The sequence below is a fragment of the Amblyomma maculatum genome, chromosome 11 (genome assembly GCF_055883805.1).
Source record: "Amblyomma maculatum isolate TAMU_Amacu chromosome 11, ASM5588380v1, whole genome shotgun sequence".
Lineage (NCBI taxonomy): Eukaryota > Metazoa > Arthropoda > Arachnida > Ixodida > Ixodidae > Amblyomma > Amblyomma maculatum.
This window is the reverse complement of record NC_139354.1, coordinates 159,995,667-160,020,879: the sequence shown is the minus strand read 5'-3', so window position 1 is coordinate 160,020,879 and position 25,213 is coordinate 159,995,667. Positions and strand designations below refer to the sequence as shown.

General features: G+C 47.4%; 1 protein-coding gene across 5 annotated transcripts in view; it reads left to right on the top strand.

Annotated features, from left to right (window-relative positions):
* The window catches only part of LOC146175281 (uncharacterized protein CG43867), a 429,718-nt gene that overhangs the window by 210,852 nt on the left and 193,653 nt on the right, over positions 1 to 25,213 (top strand). For all 5 annotated transcript variants that reach the window (XM_084584707.1, XM_084584708.1, XM_084584706.1 and 2 more), the window contains exon 14: positions 17,985 to 18,173. In XM_084584707.1, coding sequence (XP_084440833.1) covers positions 17,985 to 18,173 — 189 coding nt within the window. The remainder of the gene's footprint in view (positions 1 to 17,984; positions 18,174 to 25,213) is intronic.

The window sequence follows — 25,213 nt, the reverse complement described above, 5'->3', positions numbered from 1 at the left end:
TTTTCGCTTCCATGTCGATGGTGCGCGCCACTCCGTTTCAGTCATCTCATCCACAGCTCATTTCTTGGCAGCGTGCCAAGATGCTGCGCAGCGATAACGTCGCGGCGTGTTTATTTTTTGATAGTTCCTGCAGTGGCGGGGAGTGAACTTGGCAGAGTGCCTGCGATGGCTTGATTGCACAAGCCTGGTTAGACTTATCACGCCACGCTTGGGGCGGGCGTAGTCTACTGCCACAAAATCATTAGAAAGAGTGATAGCTAAAGGCTGTTTGAAGCGACAAATGCCAAAAGCCAGTGTCATGATCGCAGTTGACCGCGTGCTTTCGTGGATCCATACATGCAAGGATAAATGACTCCTGCAAAAAAAAAAAAAAAAAGAAAGAAAGAAACTGCCACTTCTTAACTTCCGCAGCCGCCATATCTTACGTTACGCGCCGCGTGTAAAGCACAACGATAAAAATAAACGACTCTCGCAAAAAAAAAAAAAAAAAGAAGTGAGGGAGAGGATCTGCTGCTTCTTAACGTCCGTAAGCGCCATAGCCACGTCAGCCGCTGAGTGCAGAGGGTTCGCCACACATGCTGGAGAAAGCGTCCGACGTTCTGTCTGAAAACGGGCTGAGCTGGCTTGGCGCATGCGTAGCGCGTGCTACTGCGAACGAAGGCCGAGAGAGAGGAAGGAGAGAGATAGCTCGGCAAAAGAATGGGCACACCCTTGCGCTTCGCTCTATCGCGTTTTTTCCCTCTCGTTCCCACTGGTTCTCCGTGGTTCATTCGCGCAAATGGCTTGCAAACGTCGCGGGAAACTATAACCGCAGGTGCGCGCACCTTTGGGGAATGGGCGCGGCGCTGCCCTAGGCCAGCCGTCGCCGAACGGTCCCCTCTCATTCTTTCCGCGCGTAGCTTGAAAACGTCACACGGCAAACGACCGAGGGTGATGCGATTGTCTTTGGAAAAGGCACACTTTCCAGTGCGTGGTGCGGAGTTCGATATATCGAACGACCGGTGAAATTGAATTCGATATATGACGCGGCTTTCCCATACGTTTACATGGGATTTTCAAGGGGATATTTCGTGAATTCGATATAACCAAAATTCGATATAACCGGGTTCGATATATCCAGGTTCGACTGTATTTGTTCAGTATCCTCACGCGTGTGCCGACCCGCTATTGTTGGGGATTCAGCACATGTTATTGACATGTTATTGACATTTCTGCGAAGTATGTCATAGATTATGCGCAGTATAAACTGTCACAGTTGCTTTTTTGAGCGCCTGCACTCGCCTTCCTGCTTTCAAGAGAATCGAAAGAGTACTATACCCAGTTGGCAGAAAACAGGCGGGCAGCGAATGCGTTTAACAACGCGAGATCATGTCACAAATGTTTGATAATAAGTGACATGCTATTCAACCTGTCCCTGGGTTTTTGGCTCTATGATTCTTGTCGGGCGGACGGATATATACTTCACCGCTGCAGATGCATATAGTCAATATATGAGATTACCTGTATTTGCGTTGGTGTTGCCACTGGGCTGCAGACATTTCTGCTTTTGTTAGCGCTTAGGCTGTCATGCACCTTCTCAATATATACATATATATATATATATATATATATATATATATATACCGGGTGTCCCAGCTAACTTGAACCAAGGGTTACAAAATAATATATTTGAGGTAAGTCAGTGCAACCAATTGCATACAATTGCCAGCCTGTTCGTGCACTACAGGCAATTTTTTGTTTTGCAATTACTTAATTAGCTAATTATGTTAATTTTTGTAATTTATTAAATATCGACTTTGGACCAAAAATGTGAATTGGAAAGTTGTAGAGCACCTTCAGAAACCCCCATTCCATTAATTGCGATAAAGAAAGTCTCACGTGTATCTTTTTTTCCGGGCTCAGAAGAAAGCCCGCGAAATGCAAATAATACCACGTGACTAGCGCATTTGTGCGCCGCGATTGTGGTGCTCTCAGTCGTGGTTTAAGCGAACGAAATCAACTGTGGCCGTGACCCGATGGTCCCGTTGCGCGGCAGGCAGAAATGTTGGCGATGGTTCGAGTGAGCTCAAGCTCGCCCGTCGCCACCGCAATTTTGGCCAGACCTGCGCACCGCAGCAGCCTACATCACGACAGGCGGATGACGATAAAGAACCGGCAAATGAAGGTGTAGCGCTAATTTTAGTCGAGTCACATGATGTCATCTCGCCCTTTACCCAAGCATGTATGCGCAGATACAGTGGCTGATACCTTATCGCTCATCCGTTTGTCGTGACGTTCGCTGATGGGAGAGAAGGAGGCCTTGTTAGAATCTCGGTGCTGTCGGCTCGCCGCTCTCGCTGCTACTGCACCGTCACGTGGGCCGGCTCTCTGAACCGGGCGAAGAAGCCATCGCAGGCATATTGGCCTGCCGCTTTAACGGGGCCAGGAAGACACGGCCGCAGCTAATTTCGTTCGCTCAAACCACGACTGAGAGCACCACAATCGCGGCGCACAAATGCACTAGTCACGTGGTATTATTTGTATTTCGCGGGCTTTCTTCTGAGCCCGGAAAAAAAGATGCACGTGAGACTTTCTTTATCGCAATTAATGGAATGGGGGTTTCTGAAGGTGCTCTACAACTTTCCAATTCACATTTTTGGTCTAAAGTCGATATTTATTAAATTAGACAAATTAACATAATTAGCTAATTAAGTAATTGCAAAACAAAAAATTGCCTGTAGTGCACAAACAGGCTGGCAGTTGTATGCATTTGGTTGCACTGACTTACCTCAAATATATTATTTTGTAACCCTTGGTTCAAGTTAGCTGGTACACCCGGTATCTATATATATATATATATATATATATATATATATATATGCGTCCCTGACCGCAATGGGATTATAGCTCTGCGTCGTCACTTTTGCGTTGCCCATCAAAAATGCAGACGATGACAATACAAAAGATTGGAAAGGAGATACAGTTGCCGATCGATTTTTCGGACCCTCAAGGGGCCGGGACGGCGTCTGGAAAACTGGGCAGTCCGAAAAACGAATTCACGCAAAAAATGTTACTTTTGTGAAGAGGAAGAAGTGCACAAGGAACATGCCAGTCAGTGGCATCGTGATCGCTGCGCGTGCTGGATCTGCCTGTGTTCGCTGCCGCTGTGTTCGAAGCTGATCTGCTCAGTCCTGCTGATCAAGTCCTGTTGATCCGCTGAATAAACCCCCCATTCTTACATTTGGTGGAGCTGCCGGTCAAGATCTATCCTCTCGCCCTGGAACTCCGCAGCCGTACATTACCACCTCCTGCGATGCCTGAGGACGTCAACCACCAAGCCGTACAAGTTGGCTCTGCCATCATCTGCCCCGGCTCCCTCCGCCAGCGTGACCCCGCCATCTTCAGCGGCACTGACGACCACGATGTCGAGGACTGGCTCACATCCTATGAACGAGTAAGCGTTTACAACAAATGGGACGCGGAAACAAAGTTAAGCAACGTCATTTTCTATCTCACCGGCGTAGCAAACCTATGGTTTCGAAACCATGAAGCGGACATTCCATCATGGTCCGCGTTTAAAGCCAGCTTCTCTGAAGTCTTCGGCCGACCAGCTGTGAGGAAACTCCGCGCTGAACAGCGCTTGCGTACGCGGTCTCAGCAAGCTGGCGAAAATTTCACGAGCTATATCGAGGACGTCGTCGACCTGTGCAAGCGCATTAACCCACACATGTCAGAGGCCGAGAAGATCAAGCACATTCTGCAAGGCATCGATGACGATGCCTTTCAGATGCTGTCGGCTCGAGATATCCGCACCGTCGCACAAGTGGTCACACTGTGTCAAAGTTATGATGAACTGCGAAAACAAAGGGCCATAACTCGCGCGAACACCATGCACTCCGAGTCCCTTGCTGGCCTGACAGATCCATGTGAACATTCTGCGCTCCTACCACAAATTAAGAGCTTCATTCGGGAAGAAGTTGCTCGACAGCTCTCCCTTATATCCTGCCATCAAGAACCTTCCTCAAACCTAGCTCCTAGTTTGCGCCACATTATTCAAGAACAGGTAGCTGAATCTCTTCCCCCAGCCCCTCAACCCATGCCTGTTACAGCGCCGTTAACTTATGCGGCTGTTGCGGCCCGACAGCCACCTGCATATGCTCCACCGCCACCAGCCTACGTTCAGCCGCCTCCTGCGCCTGCGCGAGAACCTGCGCAGTTTATGCGACCGGCTCCAAGACCACGTAATCCCTGGCGCACGACGGATAACCGGCCAATCTGTTACACTTGCGGGCTTGCTGGACACATTTCTCGTTACTGCCGCAACCGTCTCCCGGTGTCGGCACCACCTACTCATGGTTCTGCATACTGGTCTCCGACGCCTCAGTATTCCGCGCCTACTGAGCCTCCAGCTGGCCCTCAGTTCTCCCCAGACCGCTCAGCCATGTCCGACCGCCGTTCACCGTCGCCGCGACGCCGCTCTATCTCTCCGATGCGACGTCGACAGAACGCTTCACATGAGGAAAACTAGAGGCCGCAGTTCCTGAGGCGAGAACTGCGACCCAGTCGAACTTCCCAAGTCCTCATCTGTCGCCGACAAACCTAATTGAAGTTTTCGTCGAGGGTGTTGCTGTCATGGCTCTAATTGACACTGGTGCTGCAATTTCGGTAATGGACGCAAAACTATGTCGCACTTTAAAGAAAGTGAAGACGCCAATTGCGGGACTTTCGTTGCGAACGGCCAGCGCTCAGCATATCAAGCCTTTAGCAGCGTGCACCGCTCGAGTAGTTATTCAAAATTCCCTTTATACGATTGAGTTCGTCGTGCTGCCAAGTTGCTCGCACGCTGTAATTTTAGGCTGGGATTTCCTGTCGCGTCATGCTGCTATTATCGATTGTGCTCGAGCTGAAGTGGGGTTCTCGACTATGCCCGATGCCTTACCAGACGCTGATCAGTCAAATTCCGGTGCTAAAGCCCTCGTCGCCGAAGATATCGACCTTCCTCCCTGCTCTTCAGTGCTTGTTCGTGTCGCTTGTGCATCTCTTAGCGATGACACCGTTCTCTTCACACCAGCCCATACTTTCCTGCGCCGCAAGTGCCTTCCATTGCCCTACGCAGTGCTCGCTATTTCCGCTGGCTTTTCCATGTTATGGGTCTCTAACCCATTTAACTCCCCTACTGCTTTGCGCCATGGCGAATGTCTCGGAAGTATCCAGCCAATCGCATCTCTTCTGATCTCTGAGGAACCTGACGACGCGCCGCACTGTGCCGTGACTGCGCTCAGCCCCCCTTCAATTGCGCCCGCTCCCCCCTCTACAGACTTGTTTCTCCGTTCCATCGATGCCGATCTTCCTCCAGAGCAGCGCACTCAGCTTTTGAACCTACTACATCACTTTCGCTCCTCCTTCGACTCTCATCAAAGTTCTTTGGGTCAAACTTCTACAGTCACTCATCGCATCGACACCGGCAACCACGCGCCACTACGACAGCGTCCCTATCGTGTGTCTGCAACCGAACGCCAGGCTATAGAAGAGCAAGTCGACCTAATGATCCAGAATGGCGTGATTCAGCCCTCAAGCAGCCCTTGGGCCTCACCTGTTGTCCTTGTAAAAAAGAAAGATGGTTCTATCCGCTTCTGTGTCGATTATCGCCGCCTTAATAAGATAACGCGAAAGGACGTCTATCCTCTCCCGCGCATCGACGACGCTCTCGATTGTTTGCAAGGCGCCGAACTCTTTTCTTCCCTAGATTTACGTTCCGGGTACTGGCAAGTCCCCTTGGAAGCGGCTGATCGCCCCAAAACTGCCTTTGTAACTCCCGACGGCTTGTACGAATTCACAGTTATGCCGTTTGGCCTTTGTAATGCTCCGGCAACATTTGAGCGGATGATGGACACCATTTTGCGTGGCCTAAAGTGGAAGACATGCCTCTGCTACCTCGATGACATTGTCGTCTTTTCTCGTGACTTTGACACACACCTCTACCGTCTGAAGCACGTTTTGACCTGCCTATCTGATGCCGGACTGCAGCTGAATTTGAAAAAAATGTCGTTTTGCCGCCCGCCAGCTCAACATTCTCGGCCACGTTGTTTCCAAAGAAGGTGTATCTCCAGACCCTGCCAAACTTCGTGCCGTAACAGCCTTTCCCAAACCGACTTCCATCAAAGATCTACGTAGCTTCCTCGGGCTGTGCTCTTACTTTCGCCGCTTTATTAAGAATTTTGCTTCCATTGCTGCTCCCTTGACAGAACTTCTGTCCGGCAGTTCCGACCTTTCGTCGTGGTCACCAGCGTGCGACGATGCCTTCAATGCTTTACGACATATCCTCACGGCACCGCCTGTCCTACGTCATTTCGACCCCACAGCGCCTACTGAGGTCCACACAGACGCCAGTGGTATTGGTCTCGGCGCTGTGCTCGCTCAGCGCAAAGCAGGTTATGCTGAATACGTGGTCGCCTATGCTAGCCGTACACTCACGAAGGCTGAATCCAATTACTCTGTCACTGAAAAAGAATGCTTAGCGATTATTTGGGCTCTTACTAAATTCCGCCCTTACCTCTATGGTCGCCCTTTTGACGTAGTGACGGACCACCATGCGCTTTGCTGGCTTTCCTCACTGAAAGACCCGTCCGGCAGACTGGCAAGATGGGCTCTTCGCCTTCAGGAATATGATGTCCGCGTTGTTTACCGCTCTGGCCGCAAACATCACGATGCCGATGCACTTTCCCGCTGCCCCCTTACAGCTGAGGTCGCGAGCCTTTCCCCTTCCGACGACTCCCCGCCATCGCTTCACATCAATGACATGCCGTCAGCGCAGCGGCAAGATCCTTGGATAAACTCTATCCTCGATTTTATCTCCAATCCTACAGCTGCTTCTCCATCGCGTGCTCTCCGCCGCCATGCTTCCCACTTCGCCATTCGTGATAACCTCCTCTACCGCCGCAACTACTGTGCAGATGGCCGCAAGTGGTTGCTAGTTATTCCCCGGCAGCTACGTTCGCAAATTTGTGACTATTTCCACGCTGACCCACAATCCGGTCACGCGGGCGTCTTCAAGACATACACTCGTCTCCGGCTGCGTTACTACTGGCGGGGTATGTACACCTTTGTACTCAAGTACGTTCGCTCATGCCTCACCTGTCAACGTCGCAAGCCATCTCCTCAACGTTCTGCTGGAGAGTTGCTGCCGTTACCCATCCCACCACGTCCTTTCGACCGCGTCGGCATTGATTTGTACGGGCCGCTTCCCTACACTGCGGCCGGCAACCGCTGGGCTATCGTAGCCGTTGATCATCTGACGAGGTATGCAGAAACCGCCGCACTTCCATCTGCCACAGCGTCAGAAGTAGCTTCCTTCATTTTGCAGCGATTTGTTCTTCGCCATGGCGCACCTCGAGAGCTGCTCAGCGACAGAGGACGCGTTTTCTTGAGTGATGTTGTAAAAGCCTTGCTCACCAAGTGCAACATAATTCATAGAACCACCTCCGCCTATCATCCCCAGACTAATGGCCTCACTGAGCGTTTTAATCGTACCCTTGGCGACATGCTCTCTATGTACATCTCCTCCAACCACTCAAACTGGGACCTCGTCCTTCCGTATGTCACGTACGCATACAATACCGCAACGCAGTCTACTACTGGCTTCTCTCCTTTTTTTCTCCTCTACGGCCGTCACCCCTCTGCAACAATCGACACCATACTCCCGTATCAGCCAGACATATCAGAGTATACACCTGCGTCTCAAGCAGCCCAGCATGCGGAAGACTGTCGACAAATCGCCCGCGCATTCACGGCCAACACCCAGTACCGCCATAAATCCAACCATGACAGCCAACACTCGACACCGCACTTCTCGTCTGGCGCTCTTGTGTGGCTATGGATACCTTCCAATGCCCCTGGACTGTCTTCAAAATTTCTTGCTAAATATCATGGCCCATACCGTGTTCTGGAGCGCACCTCTCCGGTTAATTATGTGGTGGAACCTGTTACGCCGTCCCATGATCTACGCCGGCGCGGACGCGAGATTGTTCACGTCCAGCGCCTCAAACCCTATTACGACCCTGCCGTCTTGCTCACACCGTAAGTCGCCAGGATGTCTCCTCTTCGTCCCGCGGGTAATTGTGAAGAGGAAGAAGTGCACAAGGAACATGCCAGTCAGTGGCATCGTGATCGCTGCGCGTGCTGGATCTGCCTGTGTTCGCTGCCGCTGTGTTCGAAGCTGATCTGCTCAGTCCTGCTGATCAAGTCCTGTTGATCCGCTGAATAAACCCCCCATTCTTACACTTTATTTAGTGAGCAACTTGACATAGTGGTCAATATGCCTCTGCGGGGCGCTATGTTGCCGTACAAGATACCTCTGTTACACTAGCAGATTTAATGTTTTCCACTGCTTTGTCATCAAGGAGAGCGAGAACGAAGGGGCTGAACCCCCTCAGTGCATACCCTTGCCACCGGAGCGCGGCGGGGCGCACATCTGATAGCAGCGCTGCGATGGCGGACAGCAACCGCTCCCCGGCCATTCGGAGCGGCCTGGGAACTTTTGACTACCGCTGTACATTACATTGTATGTTTATTTGGAGCACTTAGAATTTGTTCTTGGGTGAAATATTTCAGTGCATGATAGAATTAGTGTTGTAGTTGTCGAAAAGCTAACTTTTCTAAAATCAATTATATTTGCAATTTGATGATCCGATCCCCGCATCCTCCCTTAAGGGAGGATCCCCACATTCCCCAAGGTGGAGTGAGGTTTTAAAGATTACAGGGGTGCATTTACGTTTTCTTATGTGCAGAGATCTAAAAGCATTGTGAGTTGCATGCTTTGTTTCGTTACGATATAATTTTGCGTTTCATTGCTTTTCCGACGACTACAACTTTACTTTCTTTACAGCGGTTTTTGTTTTGTTTTTCTTGGGGGTGTGCTGATATAGAAATTTTTGAATACGAATAGGAGGAAAAAATGTCTTTGAATATTGAGTCAGATATCGCATACCTGAGCAATGAAAAAAAAACTAAGAATAAAAACAATAGCAAACATTTTAGAATTCAGATGTATTTGCAGATAAAATTCAATTAGAATTGCACAGAAGTGTACATGTACTGTACTGAAAAATCCAGTGTAAATTTCATACAGAAATTTGTAAGCTGGTTATCTGTACAAGAAGGACCTGCATGAAATTGGGTGGAGCTGCGAGGTCATTGCCGAGTACAATAAATTCTCGTTAATTCAGCCTTGGGGCCTATTTCAACTGAAATTCGGGCGACATTCGATAGCATAAATTGGTAGTACTAATATACTGACCTTAGAGATGAGAAACTTAGCAGTCTGGTAGACAAGGAGCAACAGATTTTTAAAATCAGTTTCTAAAGACAAAGGCCCATGTAGCCCCTTTCATCATTATCATCATCATCAGCCTGACTATACCCACTGCAGGGCGAAGGCCTCTCCCATATTTCTCCAATTAACCCGGTTCTTTGCTATCTGCATCCACTTGACCCCTGCGAACATCTTAACCTCATCCGCCCACCTAACTTTCTGCCGCCCCCTGCTACGCTTTCCTTTCGTTGTAATCCAGTTTGTTACCCTAAGCGACCATCGGTTATCCTCTCTTTGCACTACATGTCCTGCCCATGCCCATTTCTTCTTCTTAATTTCCACTAGAATGTCGGTAGCTTGAGTTATTTCTCTGACCCACTCTGCACGCTTCCTATCTCTTAATGTTACTCTTACTATTTTTTGTTCCGTAGCCCTCTGCATTGACCTCAACTTAAGTAGAACCCTCTTGGTTAGCCTCCATGTTTCAGCCCCATAGGTGAGTACAGGTAGGATGCAACTGTTGCATACTTTCCTCTTGAGCGATACCGGTAAGCTGCTAGTCATAATCTGCAAGTGCTTGCCAATTGCGCTCCATCCCAATCTTATTCTTCTTGTTATTTCCCTTTCATGGTCCGGATCTGCGGTTACTACCTGTCTTAAGTAGACATATTCGCCTGCTACTTCCAGTACTTCGCTACATAATGTAAACTGCTGTTCCTTCTTGAGGCTGTTGAACATTATCTTAGTCTTCTGCATATTGATTTTCAAGCCTACCTTTCTACTTTTTCTGTCTAGGTCATCAATCATTATTTGCAGTTCATCCCCCGAGTTGCTTAATAAGGCAATGTCATCAGCAAATCGCAGATTACTGAGGCATTCTCCATCTACCCTTATCCCTAACTGCTCCCATTCCAAGTCTCTGAATACTTCCTCTAAGCAGGCTGTGAATAGTACTGGGGAGATCGTGTCTCCTTGCCTAACTCCTTTCTCTATGAGAATTTTGTTACTTTCTTTATGCAGAACTATGGTTGCTGTGCAGCCACTATATCTTCCAGCACTTTCACATATGGCTCGTCTACCCCCTGATTTCGCAATGCCTGCATCACCGCCGAGGTTTCAACTGAGTCAAATGCTTTTTCGTAATCAATGAATGCTATGTATAAGGGCTGGTTGTATTCCGAGCATTTTTCTATCACCTGATTGATATTATGGATATGATCGATAGTAGAGTACCATTTCCGAAACCCTGCTTGAACCTTTGCTTGATTGCAATCTAAGGTAGTCCTGATTTCATTAGCAATTACCTTAGTAAATACCTTATACGTAACAGACAGTAAGCTGATTATTCTGTAGTTTTTAAGGTCCTTAGAGTCCCCTTTCTTGTGAATGATGATAATGTTTGCATTCTTCCAAGGTTCCGGTACCGTCGATGACACCAGGCACTGCGTATACAGGGTGGCCAGTTTTTCTAGCACGATATCCACCCCCGTCCTTCAGCAAATCTGTAGTTATCTGATCCTCTCCAGCTGATTTCCCCTTTTCATAGTTTCTAGTGCTTTCTTGACCTCGTCCTTCGTCACTGGTGGAACGTCTGACTGTTTTTCCCTACCGCCAATCTCATTACGGTCCTGACTACTGTAGAGATCTGTATAGAACTGCTCGGCTACTTTGACTATGTTGTCCATATTCGTGATGACATTGCCTGCCTTGTCCCTTATCGCATACATCCGGTTTTTGCCTATGCCCAATTTCTTCTTTACCGTTTTAAGGCTTCCCCCGTTCTCTACTGCATGCTCATTTTTCTCCATGCTATACTTCCTTATATCAGCCACCTTGCGCTTGTTGATTAGCTTTGATATCTCGGCCAGTTCTATCTGGTCTGTTGGATTGGAAGCTTTCATACTCTGGCGTTTCTTAATCAAATTTTTGGTCTCCCTAGACAGCTTACCGGTGTCCTCTCTAACTATCCTACCGCCTACTTTTACCGCGCACTCAGTAATGATATCTCTGAAATTATTGTTCATTGCTTCTAGGGTAGTGTCGCTATCCTCGGTTAGAGCTGAATATCTATTCTGTAGCGAGATCCTGAACTCTTCTGCCCTCCCCCTCACCGCTATTTCGTTGATAGATTTCTTTCTTACTAATCTGTTGCGTTCCTTCTTCAGATTTAGGCTAATTCGGGACCTCACCATCCTGTGGTCACTGCATCGCACTTTCGCGATTACCTCTACATCTTGCATAATGGCAGGGGTTGAACACAGTATGAAGTCAATTTCATTTTTAGTCGCCACGTTAGGACTTTTCCATGTCCATTTCCGGTTCTTCCGTTTTGTTGGAGAAGGTATTCATGATTCCCAAGTTATTGCGCTCTACAAACTCAACTAGTAACTCCCACCTGCTATTCCTAGAAAGTCATAGTCAGCTACTGCTTGGCCTCCTGCCTGCTTTTTCCCTACCTTAGCATTGGAGTCGCTCATTAGTACAGCATACTGCGTCTTTACTTTTCGCATTGCCGATTCTAGATCTTCATAGAAGCTTTCAACTGCCTGGTCATCATAACTATATGTAGGTGCATAGGCCTGTACAACCTTCAGTTTATATCGCTTATTAAGCCTAATAACGATGCCTGCCACCCTCTCATTATTACTATAGAATTCATCTATATTACCCGCTATGTACTTATTGACAAGGAAACCTACTCCTAGTTGTCGCCTCTCCGGTAAACCTCGATAACACAGTACGTGCCCCTCCTTCAGTACAGTATATGCCTCATTCGCCTCCTAACCTCACTAAACTTTATGACATCCCATTTCATACCCTGAAGTTCCTCTAACAGCACTGCTAAACTAGCTTCACTAGCTAGGTTTCTAGCGTTAAATGTTGCCAGGGTCAGTTTCCAAGGTAGCATCAATGCTTTGGCTACTTTTGTGGATCCTTGTTGCTACGTTATTACTGATCTCCCACACAGAGCACCCAACATGCCTGCAATTTGAATTGACTGTGAAGCCAGGTTTTGACTTGGCAGCACCTGCTAAATCGGCCATGTCCCATAACAACCTGCCAGCTACCACTTGCCAGAGAACAGTTCTACCAATTAGTCAATGCCATTGTGCCTCTTGTTTTGCCTGTAGAGGTTGCCGCCATTCTGCTAATGTTCCATGCGGTGAGGTGTTTTGTGTATATACCGTATTTACTCGCATAATGCTCGCACCCCCCACATTGCCTATCGAAAATTGGAATTTTTTTTTTTCCTCGCATAATCATCGCATCCCCAACATCATTGCCGCGAGAGTCGACATGTTGCACCGCGGCAGTCAACTACGCGTAGCGAGCGCCATCTTTCAAGTGCTACTGAAACTAGCTGGCCCCGTTAGGTGCGTGCGCTACCAGGAGGCGCTACCTGACCCAACCGACAATCATCATCACCAGCTCCGACCACTCCGAGCGCCTCGAGAAGGAAACGTCAAGGAAACTGTTTCGTCAGTTTTGTTCCTCTGGTACCGCCGCACGGTCTCCCGAGTTCCGCGCATAGTTCTGCCATTTTGCGAAGACTTTCGTAGGCCTCGCTCAGTGCGTGCTACTTTTGTCACCGTGCTCTCGGTGCCGCTTCGCCATGGGGCGATACGCAAGCTACACCGCTGCCTTTAAGCTAAAAGCTGTCGAGTAAGCTTTGGAGCACGGCAACCGCGCTGCCAGCAGACACTTCGGAGTCAACGAGTTTTGTGTCCGCTACTGGAGACGGCAGCACGACAAGCTCAAGGCAACCAGCAAGACGGCGTGCCTTCCGTGGTCCGAAGACGGGAAAGTTTCCTGGGGTTGAAACTGCACTTCTGGACTACATTAAGGCTCTACGGGCGGATGGTTGCGCCGTGTCAATAGATGCGGAAGCAGGCGCGCGTAATTGCAAGGAAAGAAGGCATCTCGGCGCAAGATTTCCGGGCAAGTAACGGGTGGGCCACGCGGTTCATCTGTGGAGCTGCTGTGCAGCTGGGTAGCAGATGCATGGAGCATGATTGGCGCTGACGTGGTCGTGAAGAGTTTCAAGAAAACTGGCATTTCCAATGCCCTGGACGCGACAGAAGACCACTTGGTGTAGGACGAAGATGAAGAGAATGAAGCTGAGGAAGCCGACGAAGCAGCGACCAGCGATAGCGATGGCAATGTCGACGTGGACTCCGCGGACTCTGAGTGATGGTGATGTTGCGGGCGGCCAGCCTTCGCAAATAAAGTGTTTCTGCAGCTAGTGTTTGTCGTCTCTGTGGTTTTATTACAAACGTAAGTCCTGCTTGCAATTAAAGTTTTGGTTAAATTTACAATAGCTGGCTTGAGAACCCCGGTTCACAGCCTATTTACATTTGCTTTCAGCACTCCAAAGCATTGTTCAAAAATTTTCCCCGCGTAATTATCGCACCCCCTAACTTCGCACCGATTTTCTGCGAAAAAAAGTGCGAGGATTGTGCGAGTAAATACGGTATATGCAAATAAAGGAGGTGACTTGTTCTGGTCAGGATCAGCTGTGTGCCTGTCTGTCCCTTTGACAGCTCCCGCACATCTCCCCGAGACCTGGGCTGTTACTGAACGACACAACATAGTGTCAGAAGGGTTTCCTTCTGCAATACCAGTTAAGTCACCAGCCGAGACAAACGACATGAGTGTCACGTCTGATACCGACATCGTTGATGGCAGCGCAGTGGCCAGCAAGCTGCCTAAGGGCAAGTGGTTCAGCATAAACTTGCAGCTGCCTGCATCATTTGACTTCACAAATCTAAGAAGCTGACAGACGTAGCGCACGTGTTACGAGGACTATGCCACATTTTTCGGACTCAGCGAAGCGTCAGTGGAAAGAACGGTACGCTCTCTTTTGTTGTGTGTGGGCACAGAAGCTCGCCCATTTCTTGATAGTTCTTGCTTGACGCTCTGTCGCTTGTTTCTTGCAATGCGGACATTGCTCCACCCACTTCATGCACCCTGCAAGCGAGTTGTATGAATGCTCGCATTTTCACAAATGTGTTCAGTTCTGCTCGGTAATAACGTTGACAGTTACACACCGAACTTTGCGGGCTTGTCAAGTGTTGCAGCTATCCCTCAGCCGAAGTGAAAGAGCGCCTTTTGTTGTCACCAATTTGTAATTAGCCTAGTGACGCCCTATTTTCAGGTAAGCTGTGTTGAAACGTAAAATTGACAGTCAAGAGATGCTTGGATTGTCAGTCTGATATGCAGATAAAGAGCAAAGGTTAATAGCATTGTAATGCGAAGTTTCATGTGACGCAACCATAAGCCAAGTACCTACGCGAGTCGTGTACGGGCAATTTTTCCAGCTGTGCATCTCATTCACATCTCGACTGTCCAGCTCTAAGTTCCTTCTGCATCAAAAGGGGTCTGCTGCTCATGTAAGGCCAAACAGGTCAAGCTTAACTGCATCCACTGTCCAGTCATCGGACAAGAGATACCGTGCCATTCAAGGTTGACTCTTACAGGCCCTGGAGGACAACCACTTTTCAATGTTGGCTCATACTCGGCGCAACTTTAATGGAAAGGAAAAACTGGCACTCAGCACCTTTATGTTGTCTTTACCTCTCCTAGAACTACCAGCATTACAAGTTGTTGAACAAGCTGAGTTTCTCAATGAAGACCCTGGCAAAACGTTGCATGCTGAACACTTAGACGGCATGCTGAAGGATGAGTACACTATCCGGCTTAGACCATACGCTTTCTCACTAAATGTGCCTTGTAGGATTTCCTACTGAAAGGAACTTCATGTATTCATTTTTATTTCACCGATGATGCGCTCACTACCAACTGGCTCTTATTTCTTCTTCTTCTTCTTATTGTACCCTTACAATTTTTTGTGATGCTTTCTTCTTCTTCGTATCACAAATAACAGCCAGTTGGTAGTGAGCGCATTATCGGTGTGAACGTTTTGCCTTATTCTCTTGTGTTTGTGTGTTGTGTTTGTGATGCAAAAAAACGTAACAGTACAATTGGAAGAAGAAATGACAGCCAGTTGGTAGTGAGCACATCATCGGTGTGAACATCTTGCCTTATTCTCTTGTGTGTTTGTTGTGTTTGTGTGTAACTATGCAGTGCCAGAGGTCTTCAGAGTGAGAAAGCAGAACATTATTTTTTCATAATGACAGGTGGGATGCAACTTTATCTAGGAAGGTTGTTGGGCAGATGATGGCTGCCTTGGAAAATGTAGTCGTACGGATAAACTAAAGCTGGCAGGCTTCATAAGTCGAGTAGACAAGCCAAAGGCTTGGTGCTCTGGGCTCATTATAGTCCGAAGAAGTGGAGAGTCCTATCGATTTTGCATCGACTTGACTCAGTTGAACAAAGTGGGCCTGAGAGAATGCCACATTCTTCCAACTCACGGGTAAGTCCTTCACGGGTAAGATTCGCTGGCGATGCTACAGTTTTCTCAAAGCTAGATGCAACCGCAAGCTACTATCAGGGAAAGTTCTCACCTGAGTCCCAGGAGCTGACTACACTCATCTCCCCATTTGGCCGATGCTGCTTTTGCCTGCTGCCTTTTGGCATCAGCTCTGCTCCAGAGTACTTCCAGAAGTAAATTGCAAATATCCTCAAAGGCTAAGGAGGTGTGGTGAACATGATTGATGATATCTCAGTCTGGCTGCTCTTGCCAGGGACATGACTCCAGACTGGACCAAGTGCTGTCACAGCTTAAAAAAAATCAGGCATCACACCCAACCAGAAAAAAGCCGTTTTGGAGTCTCTGAGGAACCTGTCCTAGGGGTCACTGTCTCAGCAGAAGGCTTCAGGCCCAGCCCAGGGAATGTCGAAGTGGGCAGAGTCATGGAAGCTTCTAAGGATGTTGCTGGAGTAAGAAGACTAGACTGCTGGGAGTGGTGAAACACATGGCCTAGTTCTTGCCACACCTCTCGGATGTCACAACACCCATTCAAGCCTCCTGAACAAGTCCACTTCTTGGACCTGACAGCAAGATCAAGCGGCAGCATCTGCTAAGGAAGTCTTAATGTCAGATCGCTGCATGGCCTCGTACCGTCCAGCACATACCACTGCCATTTCCGAGGACCCAAGTTCCTTTGTACTTGGTGCAGTCCTGTTGCAGACACAACCTTCAGCTGAGATCTCTCCTCTCGTTCCTCGTTGTATGTGCTGCACCGATAACCTCAGCCCAGCATCACCCAGTTGCTTCAAGGTCAGTGACAGAGACCACTCAAGGGTAAAAAATTCGTGGTTGACTGCTACTCGAGCTTCCCAGAGACACGCTTGAGGAGTGCATCACTCCAAGCTGTCATGGATGCCAGCATCTTGCAAGGCAGGTCAAGAGGTCAGGTCAGGTCGCCCACCGTTTTCTTCGGGAATTCGCTGCATTTGCTATGGCTATGGCTTCGACTATGTGACCAACAGCCCACCCTATTCACAGTCAAATGGCAAGGCTGAGAGAATGATTGGGACCATGAAAAACATATTCCGTAAAGCAGAGGATCCTCGCTCGGTCCTTTTGCTAAGCTCTTGATGGGAAGACCAGACTTTCCAACAGCTAACAGCAGCTACGCCCGAACTGGCCATCAAGGGAAGAAATTTTACGAAGAAAGCTGCATACAAGCAGAAGAAAGCCAGTGACTTTAATAGGTGCCAACGAGCAACAGTCAATACAAAATGGCAAATGCATGCTGGTGTGGCCTGACCAAGTGCAAGCTACAGTCCCTGCTCAAGGAACCACGAAGCTATGTGGTACTCGACGATAACACACCACGTAAAGTGAACTGTCAATCTTGGTGTACTCTGTTGCCCCCTTGAATGCATTGTATGCTATGGACTTACATTCTAGGACCCTATTTTAAGGCCTCTCTGTTGTAGGTGTTAGCCAGAAAAATTGTTTGTATGCAGTTAGTAATGCGACATTATGGTGCTGTTTTATTATTTCTAGTTGGGTTTTTGCCATTCCAATTTGGAGGAGGAAAGCCACATCTATGCTTACATAGTAGGTGCAGCCCATACGTTGCAGCTGCTGCTTAAAGAATCTGTGGGGCTAAGCATGAAACAAAGTATGTGCCATGCACTGGAGAGGTAGTTAAAAAATCCCAATGCCATGCAGACAAGTGTACATCGAGCATACAGGGCATTAATACACATTTGATAGCTGGAGCATGCAAATAACTTGGATGCTAACGAATTTACTAGTCTCATTGACCATGTCCGTAAATGCAAATCTTGTTTTTCTTCCTTGCACATTGTGATATCCTGTACAAGCACCTGACCCGCACAAGATATTATGGAAGCTTATCACATGAGAAAAAAACAAACAAAAACAAGGTTGTGCAAGCCATGTAGATAATAGTGAGGCTCCACATAGCTAAGCCTGCTTTTGATTTGTCGATAGATTGGCCACTTTTTCCATTGTGTTGTTTGCATGGAATAAACTTTCAGTTGTTAGTCCTGTGGTTCTTCTGCTCTGTCTATTGCACTGTTTGCCCTTTATTTGCATATGTTAGGCATCAAAATTTTGGAGAATTATATTGTCCTCAATTTCATCCTGCGTACCACCCTTTTTTTTTTCTGTTTTACAATAAGGCTCTCTCCAAAATACAATACAAAGTAAAGGAGAACAGAAGGAGATCCACTCGGGAGAGTTATATCGGTTGGACGGAAGGACTTAGGAGGCAGTTATCACTCTTCCTGAACATGCTGCCACTTGTTCTGTATGCAGAACCCCCTGGGTCAGATTCCCCTGCGGGACGCCCGGGTGGAAGAGGTGCTCCATCTGTCGGACAGTGATGAGGATGAGACTGGGGCGGACCGCTCGACCACTGGCCAGCAGCAGCAGCACTTCACGGTGGCCCTTCTGCCCCAAAACCAGAGCCCCACCTACCTGCTCTTCCCCACCCGACAGGAGATGGTGAGGTTGCGTTGGTGGTTTAGACCGTTCTTGTTAATTTTATGTGAAGGATCAAGTTGAGAGAGCATTGTGCAGGTATCCTGTGTGGCAGAAATGTAATTTAACAGTGCACCATTTTGAGCATAGTGGTTAACATTATTCTTGAGGACCAGCTCGAAACACATAACAAACTGACAAAAGGGAAGGCGGCACATGTGCTGACTTAGAACTGAAGGCTTATTGTAAAAATCACCTTAAAAATGTGTAAAAAAAGAACATCAAGAATTACGATGCAATGCAGCCTTCAGTTGTTAGTTCTCTTGTCATCTTCTCTTTTGTTCATCCATTATGTGTTTTGGGCTCACTCTCGAGATTACATGGGTGGGTTTATTATTACAAGGTAAGAGGGGGGATGCCTGAATGCAAGGCACAATCAGAGTAAGGCTTGTCCTCGTCTCCAGTCCACGCGCTCCCACCTCGTCCTCCTCTTCTTCATGAGCAGCGCTGCGCGGCGCAGCGTAATTGACGTAACAACATTGTGTATGCCAACTGGCAGCTTACTGTACTCTGCTTGTCCACTTCTGAAGTCTTTGTTGCTTGAATATTGAATTTCCAGATTTCAAACTGGGCCAATGAAGGGGTTTGGATCAATTGCAGGATGTGTGGGGTGTACTTAGGATTCGCTATTGTGTTATTTGGTCTTGGACTAGTTATGCCTGCATTTCCTCGGAGAGATGCACAGTGGCCAATTTCAGAAGCAGTGGCACTCTCCACTGTGTTAGTTGATGCTTCGAGGGATACCTGTATTTATTTACTTTTGTTTCCCTGCGGTGGAGTAGAGGTAAAGTATCCGCCTCGCATGCAAAAGGACCGTGGTTCGAATCCCGGTTTTGCGAAATTCTCCATTGGATTAAACAAAAAATCTGCATGTAGATAGAATTGCATAAACAGATTTCGAGTGTTACCTGATGCCGGTGATCATCTCTGGCAATGCACTTCCTCGCCAGAACAGAAGTTGGCCACCCTGGTGCAGTAATTGGCCACAACCTCCCATGATTAGTCCTACAAAACCCCGGCCTCAGCCACCAGCGGCTGCGGAGCAACTGACCACGGCAGTGGTCAGACCTCTGATGCAGCGGGGGATGCTAAGAATTTTTGGCTCCGGGGACAGGCCACCATTGTAAACTGACCCTGGTAACGTTTAATGCTACAACCCTAGCTAGTGAAGCTAGTTTAGCAGTGCTGTTAGAGGAACTAGAAGGTATGCAATGGGATGTCATAGGGCTCATTGAGGTTAGGAGGCCGAATGAGGCATATGAGGCCGAATGAGGCATATACTGCACTGAAGGGCGGGCATGTACTGTGTTATTTATTTATTTATTAGTACCTCAAAGGCCCACGAGAGGCATTACATGAGCGGTGGGCTTACATCAAGTTATTATATTTTCAATGAAGGATTTGAAGCACGTGTTGTCGAGATGAGTCACAGCTTCGGCAGGCAAGCAGTTCCAATCTTTTGCTGTTAGAACAAAAAATGACTTGAGATGACGTAGATGCATGAGGGGGTTGGACGGCTTGTTGATGGTTGATCCGGGCTGAGTGGCGATGCGCAGGGGTGATAACGGCATTGCGCAGGGGTGAGTGATAGAATTTGTGGAAAAGACAGAGCTTGGTGGTTTTACGGCGGGATTCTAAGTTTGCAAGGTTAGCTTTGTCTTTTAGTGATGAAACACTTGTGTGATATGAATAGTCTGAAAAGGCAAATCTTACCGCTCTGTTTTGGACGGATTCGAGTGTTTTTGTAAGGTTAGATTGGTGTGGGTCCCAGATTGAGCAAGCATATTCTAGTTTGGAGCGGACTAAGGTTAAATAAGCGGACAGTTTTATGTGAGTGGGAGCAAGTCTTAGTGTTCGCCTAAGATAACCTAGAACACGGTTAGCTTCGTTAGTGATGTTATTTATATGAGATGTCCAGGTAAGATCTTGAGTAAATGAAATGCCCAGGTATTTATATGTTGTTGCATGCAATATTTGGTCACCACATAAAGTATAGTTTTCGGTGTGATATGATGCACGACGATGAAATGAGACTAGAGTGGTTTTGCTTATGATTTATAGGCTGCAGACTACCGCAGAGACGAGAACTAGGAGTAGATTTTCTTATCAATAAGGATATAGTTGGTAATAGAGATGAATTTCATAGCATAAATGTAGAGGGTAGCCGGCATCGTAATTAAGCTAAATAAGCGGTATAACCTGAAGGCTGTACAAGCATACGCACCTACATGTAGTCATGATGACCAGGCAGTAGAAAGCTTCTATGAAGATGTAGAATCAGCAGTGGGGAAAGTAAAAACACATTATTCTTTACTGATGGGCAACTTCAGTGCCAAGGTAGGTAGAAAGCAAGCTGGACGCCACGCAGTGGGCAACTATGGCATTGGATTAACGTGGGACATGGTGCTGGGGATCAACTTTGCCATTTTTTTATGGATTTTGATGAAAATTGGCAGAGTTGTTAGTAGCTTTTTGTGATACTACCTTAAAAATTTGAAACTAATATTTCAAAAGCGTTTTTAATTAGTGAACTTTTATAATTATCATCTTGTACCAAACCTTAGTGACTTACGAAACATGATAGAAGACTTGTTCATAATGCTTGGCACTCCAAAATAAATGGACGAGGTCGTGACATTCTTAGATTTCTTTATTTACAAGATAAAGGTTTTCAGCTTTCATTTTTTTGTAAGGTGACCGTACAACAGGCATCTAGACTTTGAACAACTAGTTGAATTAAAAAGTCAGCAATTACAGTACCAAGAAAGCAAGGATGTCACCACCTGCAGCCTTTCTCAAGGAATGCGGTGAAAAAAATGGCATTGAAATAGACCCAACGGTCGCGAAGAAATCAGCGGAACAGTCAGACCAGGTGACAAAAAAAGCAATTCTGAGAAAATAGCTTTCAAAGTTGTACTTCTTATTGCACTTTATCAAAAGGCACCAGGGCTGTAGTCTTTTGTGTCCTTTTCAACATGGAGTTTCTTGGATGCCTTGCCTCGGAACTGAAGTGCTTTTGCTGCCTTTCTTTTCCGCAAGGCATCCTTTTCTGCTATTCTGTGAAGAGCATGTTGGTCAGTTTGTTGACCAAGTGTGGCACAGTATTCTGCATAAGCGGTGCTAGACCCTGCATTGTACTTGCATATTGCCTCGTTGACAGCCGTCTCTGTTGCAATCAACGACGCGTTGTCATCTTTTGGAAGCAGAGATCAGATGACCTAATGCACGCTCTCAGCAGCATTTTGTGCTTTTTTCCCAACATCTGAGGAGCCGGACATCAGAAAGCCACTGGCAGCAATGCATTTGCAACATGCCTTTCAAGCTGGTACTAATGAGGGGGTTATGTTATTTTATTGGTAAACGCAAGGTCCATCTCAGTGTAAACAGTGCGCACAGCCGCTCCAGCGTCAGAAGAAAATATTGGCAACAGTTGCCTCACTGGCGAGTCAAAATTATGATTTCAAATGCTTTTGGAAGGTTTTATGATGCAACCCCCTGTGAGACACATTCATTATCGACCAAAAATCTGGCAGCGCTGTTGCTCCTTTACTAATGCTTCCGACAGCCTATACAGCCCTCAAGTTAACAATGAAAATTTGCGACCTTCTTTCCGCAACGATGACTACTGTTTTGCGACCGGTAACGCAGAAAGCGCATGTCAGCATCATTTGCGCTGCCAACCCAAGCCTTGTTCCAAGCTGAACCGCAAGTCCAGCTTGCGAGCAGTGCTGGCACTTGGCATTCTCCAGAAGCTCATTTAGGGCCGGGACTTGCACAACGAGGAACTCGTCCGCTGGCTCTGCACTGGCGAGCACTTGGCCCTCACCCATCAGTCCCATTTTTCATGCTGTTGCAGGCACGGAACTTGGCTTAGCTTGTACTTTCACGGCGACTTCCTGCAACGCTTCTGGCGATTAAAAACGCGGCTGCAGGTGCGCCTGGATGATGCGCTCGGTGCTCGTCGACGGCATGGCGACATCGCACAAAGTTTTGAGATTAGTGGTGCAATAACCTGATGACATTTCCAGCGACTCAGAGCGCGTCACGTAGAAGTCAGCAATGTCCCCAGTTATGGGCTCATTACAGAGAGGAGAAAGAGGGTAGCGACATTCCAGCAGATGCTCGCATCAGCGCAGATAGGAGGAAAAGAGTTGTTTCCACACAGCGCATGCGCGCACTGCCATGGAGAGCTGCAGTCGGCGAACGCTGATCTTTGCATGTCGGCGTATGATCCATGGATTGAGAACGCAACACCCAACTGTGCAACATGATGCAAAAGAACGGTGGGCACAGCAGAATTAACAGAAAACTGCGGGAAGCAGCAGCGCAGCCATGATGCTGAGATGGCAAAGAAAGGTTCGTCTCAAGATTGGAAGAGTCGGAGAAATGGATGGAGAGACGTGAGGGCGGTGGTACGTGGCAGCGCTCCGTTTTCTCAGTGGGCTTAGCGCAGCTGCTAGGTGGCACGCCGAAATTACTGGAATGGTTTATTAACCCGATCCTGTGCTAGATGCATCCAATACACCCCTGCAAATTTCTTAATCTCATCCACCCACCCAATTTTCTGCCACCCCCTGCTACGCTTTCCTTCCCTTGGAATCCAATTGCTTCCAATCCAAGTCTAAGGTTGTCCTGATTCTATTAGCGAACCGTGGTATATACCTTGTACGTAACTGATATTAAACTGATTGGTCTGCAATTTTTCAAGTCCTTAGTTATTTAATGAGATAAGGGCTAATAGGTGACCCCATTGTTAATAGGTGACTAACAATGTGACCCCATACTTCTAATCTTAGGAAGAGAAGGAGAGCCACAATGTTAGCCTAAATGCAGCACCCCATCACAGCTGGGCCATGCCTGGCTGCTGAGCTAGTGGCGAGGTCAAATAAATAATGTCAGCTCATTTTGAGTTCGCGGCTCAGTGCGTCGTCTTGTACTTCGCAAGCATGATGGCAAGGACGTCTCAAGTGGTTGCCGACTACCAGCCGGCCATCCACACTTGCAACATCCCCCTTGCTTGTATGATGTCTAACGTTGTGGTGTACAAAGCCTGCCTGCTCCAGCTAAACTTCAGGGCCCGTATTGAATCGTTTTCAGAAGTGCCGTTTTCTTTCTGACCTCAAGTCATCCAGAAATGCCGCAACTGAATGTCAGCTCGACTTGCGGGTCGGGCTCATTCGCCAGTCAAATGACTTGAGGCTAGCGAGATAACGACTCTAAATACGGACCAAGATTAGCACTTAGTGGGTAATATTATACTGCCTTGAACCTTTCAAATTGCTTTCAACAGCCGCCGGCATGCGGCCTTATCACTATGGCACAATCTGGTGCTCTTTGCTACTTCATGCTTGGTGTTGCAAAATGTGGCTTTATTATTTTATTAGTAGCGTGAGATGTGCCGAGATAAGTTCTCGAACGATGGAAGGCGAGCATAACTGCTTCCTATCCTTTAGCTGGTTTATATCTCAATGTTTCTATGCCGACCTTAAATTAAGCACTGCTGAATGCTATTCTTTATATGATGACCAACGAGCACGCTTGCTGTTACCGCCGCTGCAAGTTGTTTAATTCTTTTGAAGGTGCAAGTTAGCCCATCAGTTTAACTTCAACAGCAGTTTCTTTGTTTGCTGTCATCGGCATTGTCACAACTCTGTGACAATACACAAAACTGGCCCGGTAGGAGCACCTTGTGTAAACTAGGTGTTAGTGCTTGGCACCATCGCGGACCCTGAGCCCCCATACTGATGCTGTCATCCGTACCATAGCGAAAGGTTGAGAGGTGGAGGGAAGAAACCTTTGGAACGGTGGCGGTCGAGGCGGGGTCAAGTCTTGACTAATGGGCTCCTTGCCTGTCCACTAGGCGAGGGGCTCTGGGACCTTCTTCTGCGTATAAGAGTAAACCAGAGGTGACATATATTAGGACCCCTTAGACTATCCATACTGCATGGAAAAACTATCTTAAAAAAAACCTGATCGACCTCCGAAAAGGAGTCGCACTGAAGTGACACAAAAAATCACGGCACCAACTGAGAACTTTCCCAAAGTTTCTTGTCCTGCGCTCTATAACAGAATCTAAACCTGTAAATGAACTGTCAGTTTTCCTGATTGCCAACTCTCTGAAGGCCATCATTGGAGCTAACTAACTATAAAGCGAAAAAACTAGGATCTGGTGACCTACTGAGAGAGGTATCAGAAAAAAGCCAGTCTGACAAGCTCCTCATAACAAAGTCATTTGCTCACCTTGACGTTCAAGTATCATCCCACCGCAGTCTTAAAAGCTGCCAGTCAGTAGTTTTTGAGTGAGACCTCCTAAATGGAACAGAATCAGATTTCTTGAGGGCCTCCAGAACCAAGGTGTAACGGCAGTTCGAAGAATAAAGATCAGGCGAAAGAGTGAGGAAATAAGAACGAAACATATTGTTCTCATTTTCAACCAGAGCACACTTCCTGAATTCATCAATGTGGAATTCATCCGATGCAAAGTTAGCCCGTACATACCAAGCCCCCGCAGGTGCTTCAAGGGTCAGCGGTACGGGCATGGTAGCCAGACATGCCAAGGACCTGTGCAAAATACAGAGCACATGATCAAGCAACCAATAATTGCAGTGCAACTGACTTCAAATGTGTGAATTGTGAGAGCACACACCCTGCATACTCGCGGTCCTGTGTGGCCTTTCAGGCAGAAAAGGAAGTGATAATTTGAAGGTAACCGAGAATTGAGGAAAACGTAGAGAACTAGAAGGCCTTTCAGGTATGATCTGGATCAAATTCCATCAGAATATGCTGTGAAAGTGAGGAATCGATTTCAAGAATTAGATCTAGAAGACAGAGAGCCTGAAGAGATGTGAACTGATGTTCGTGATATAATACCAGAAGTTGCTACTAAGGCAGTTCCAAAGCAAAAGAAATGCAAGAAAGCAAACTGGTTATCTAAAGAGGCTTTGCAAATAGCTGAGGAAAGGAGGATGGCAAAAGTTATGGAGGAAAGAGAAAGATACAAGGTT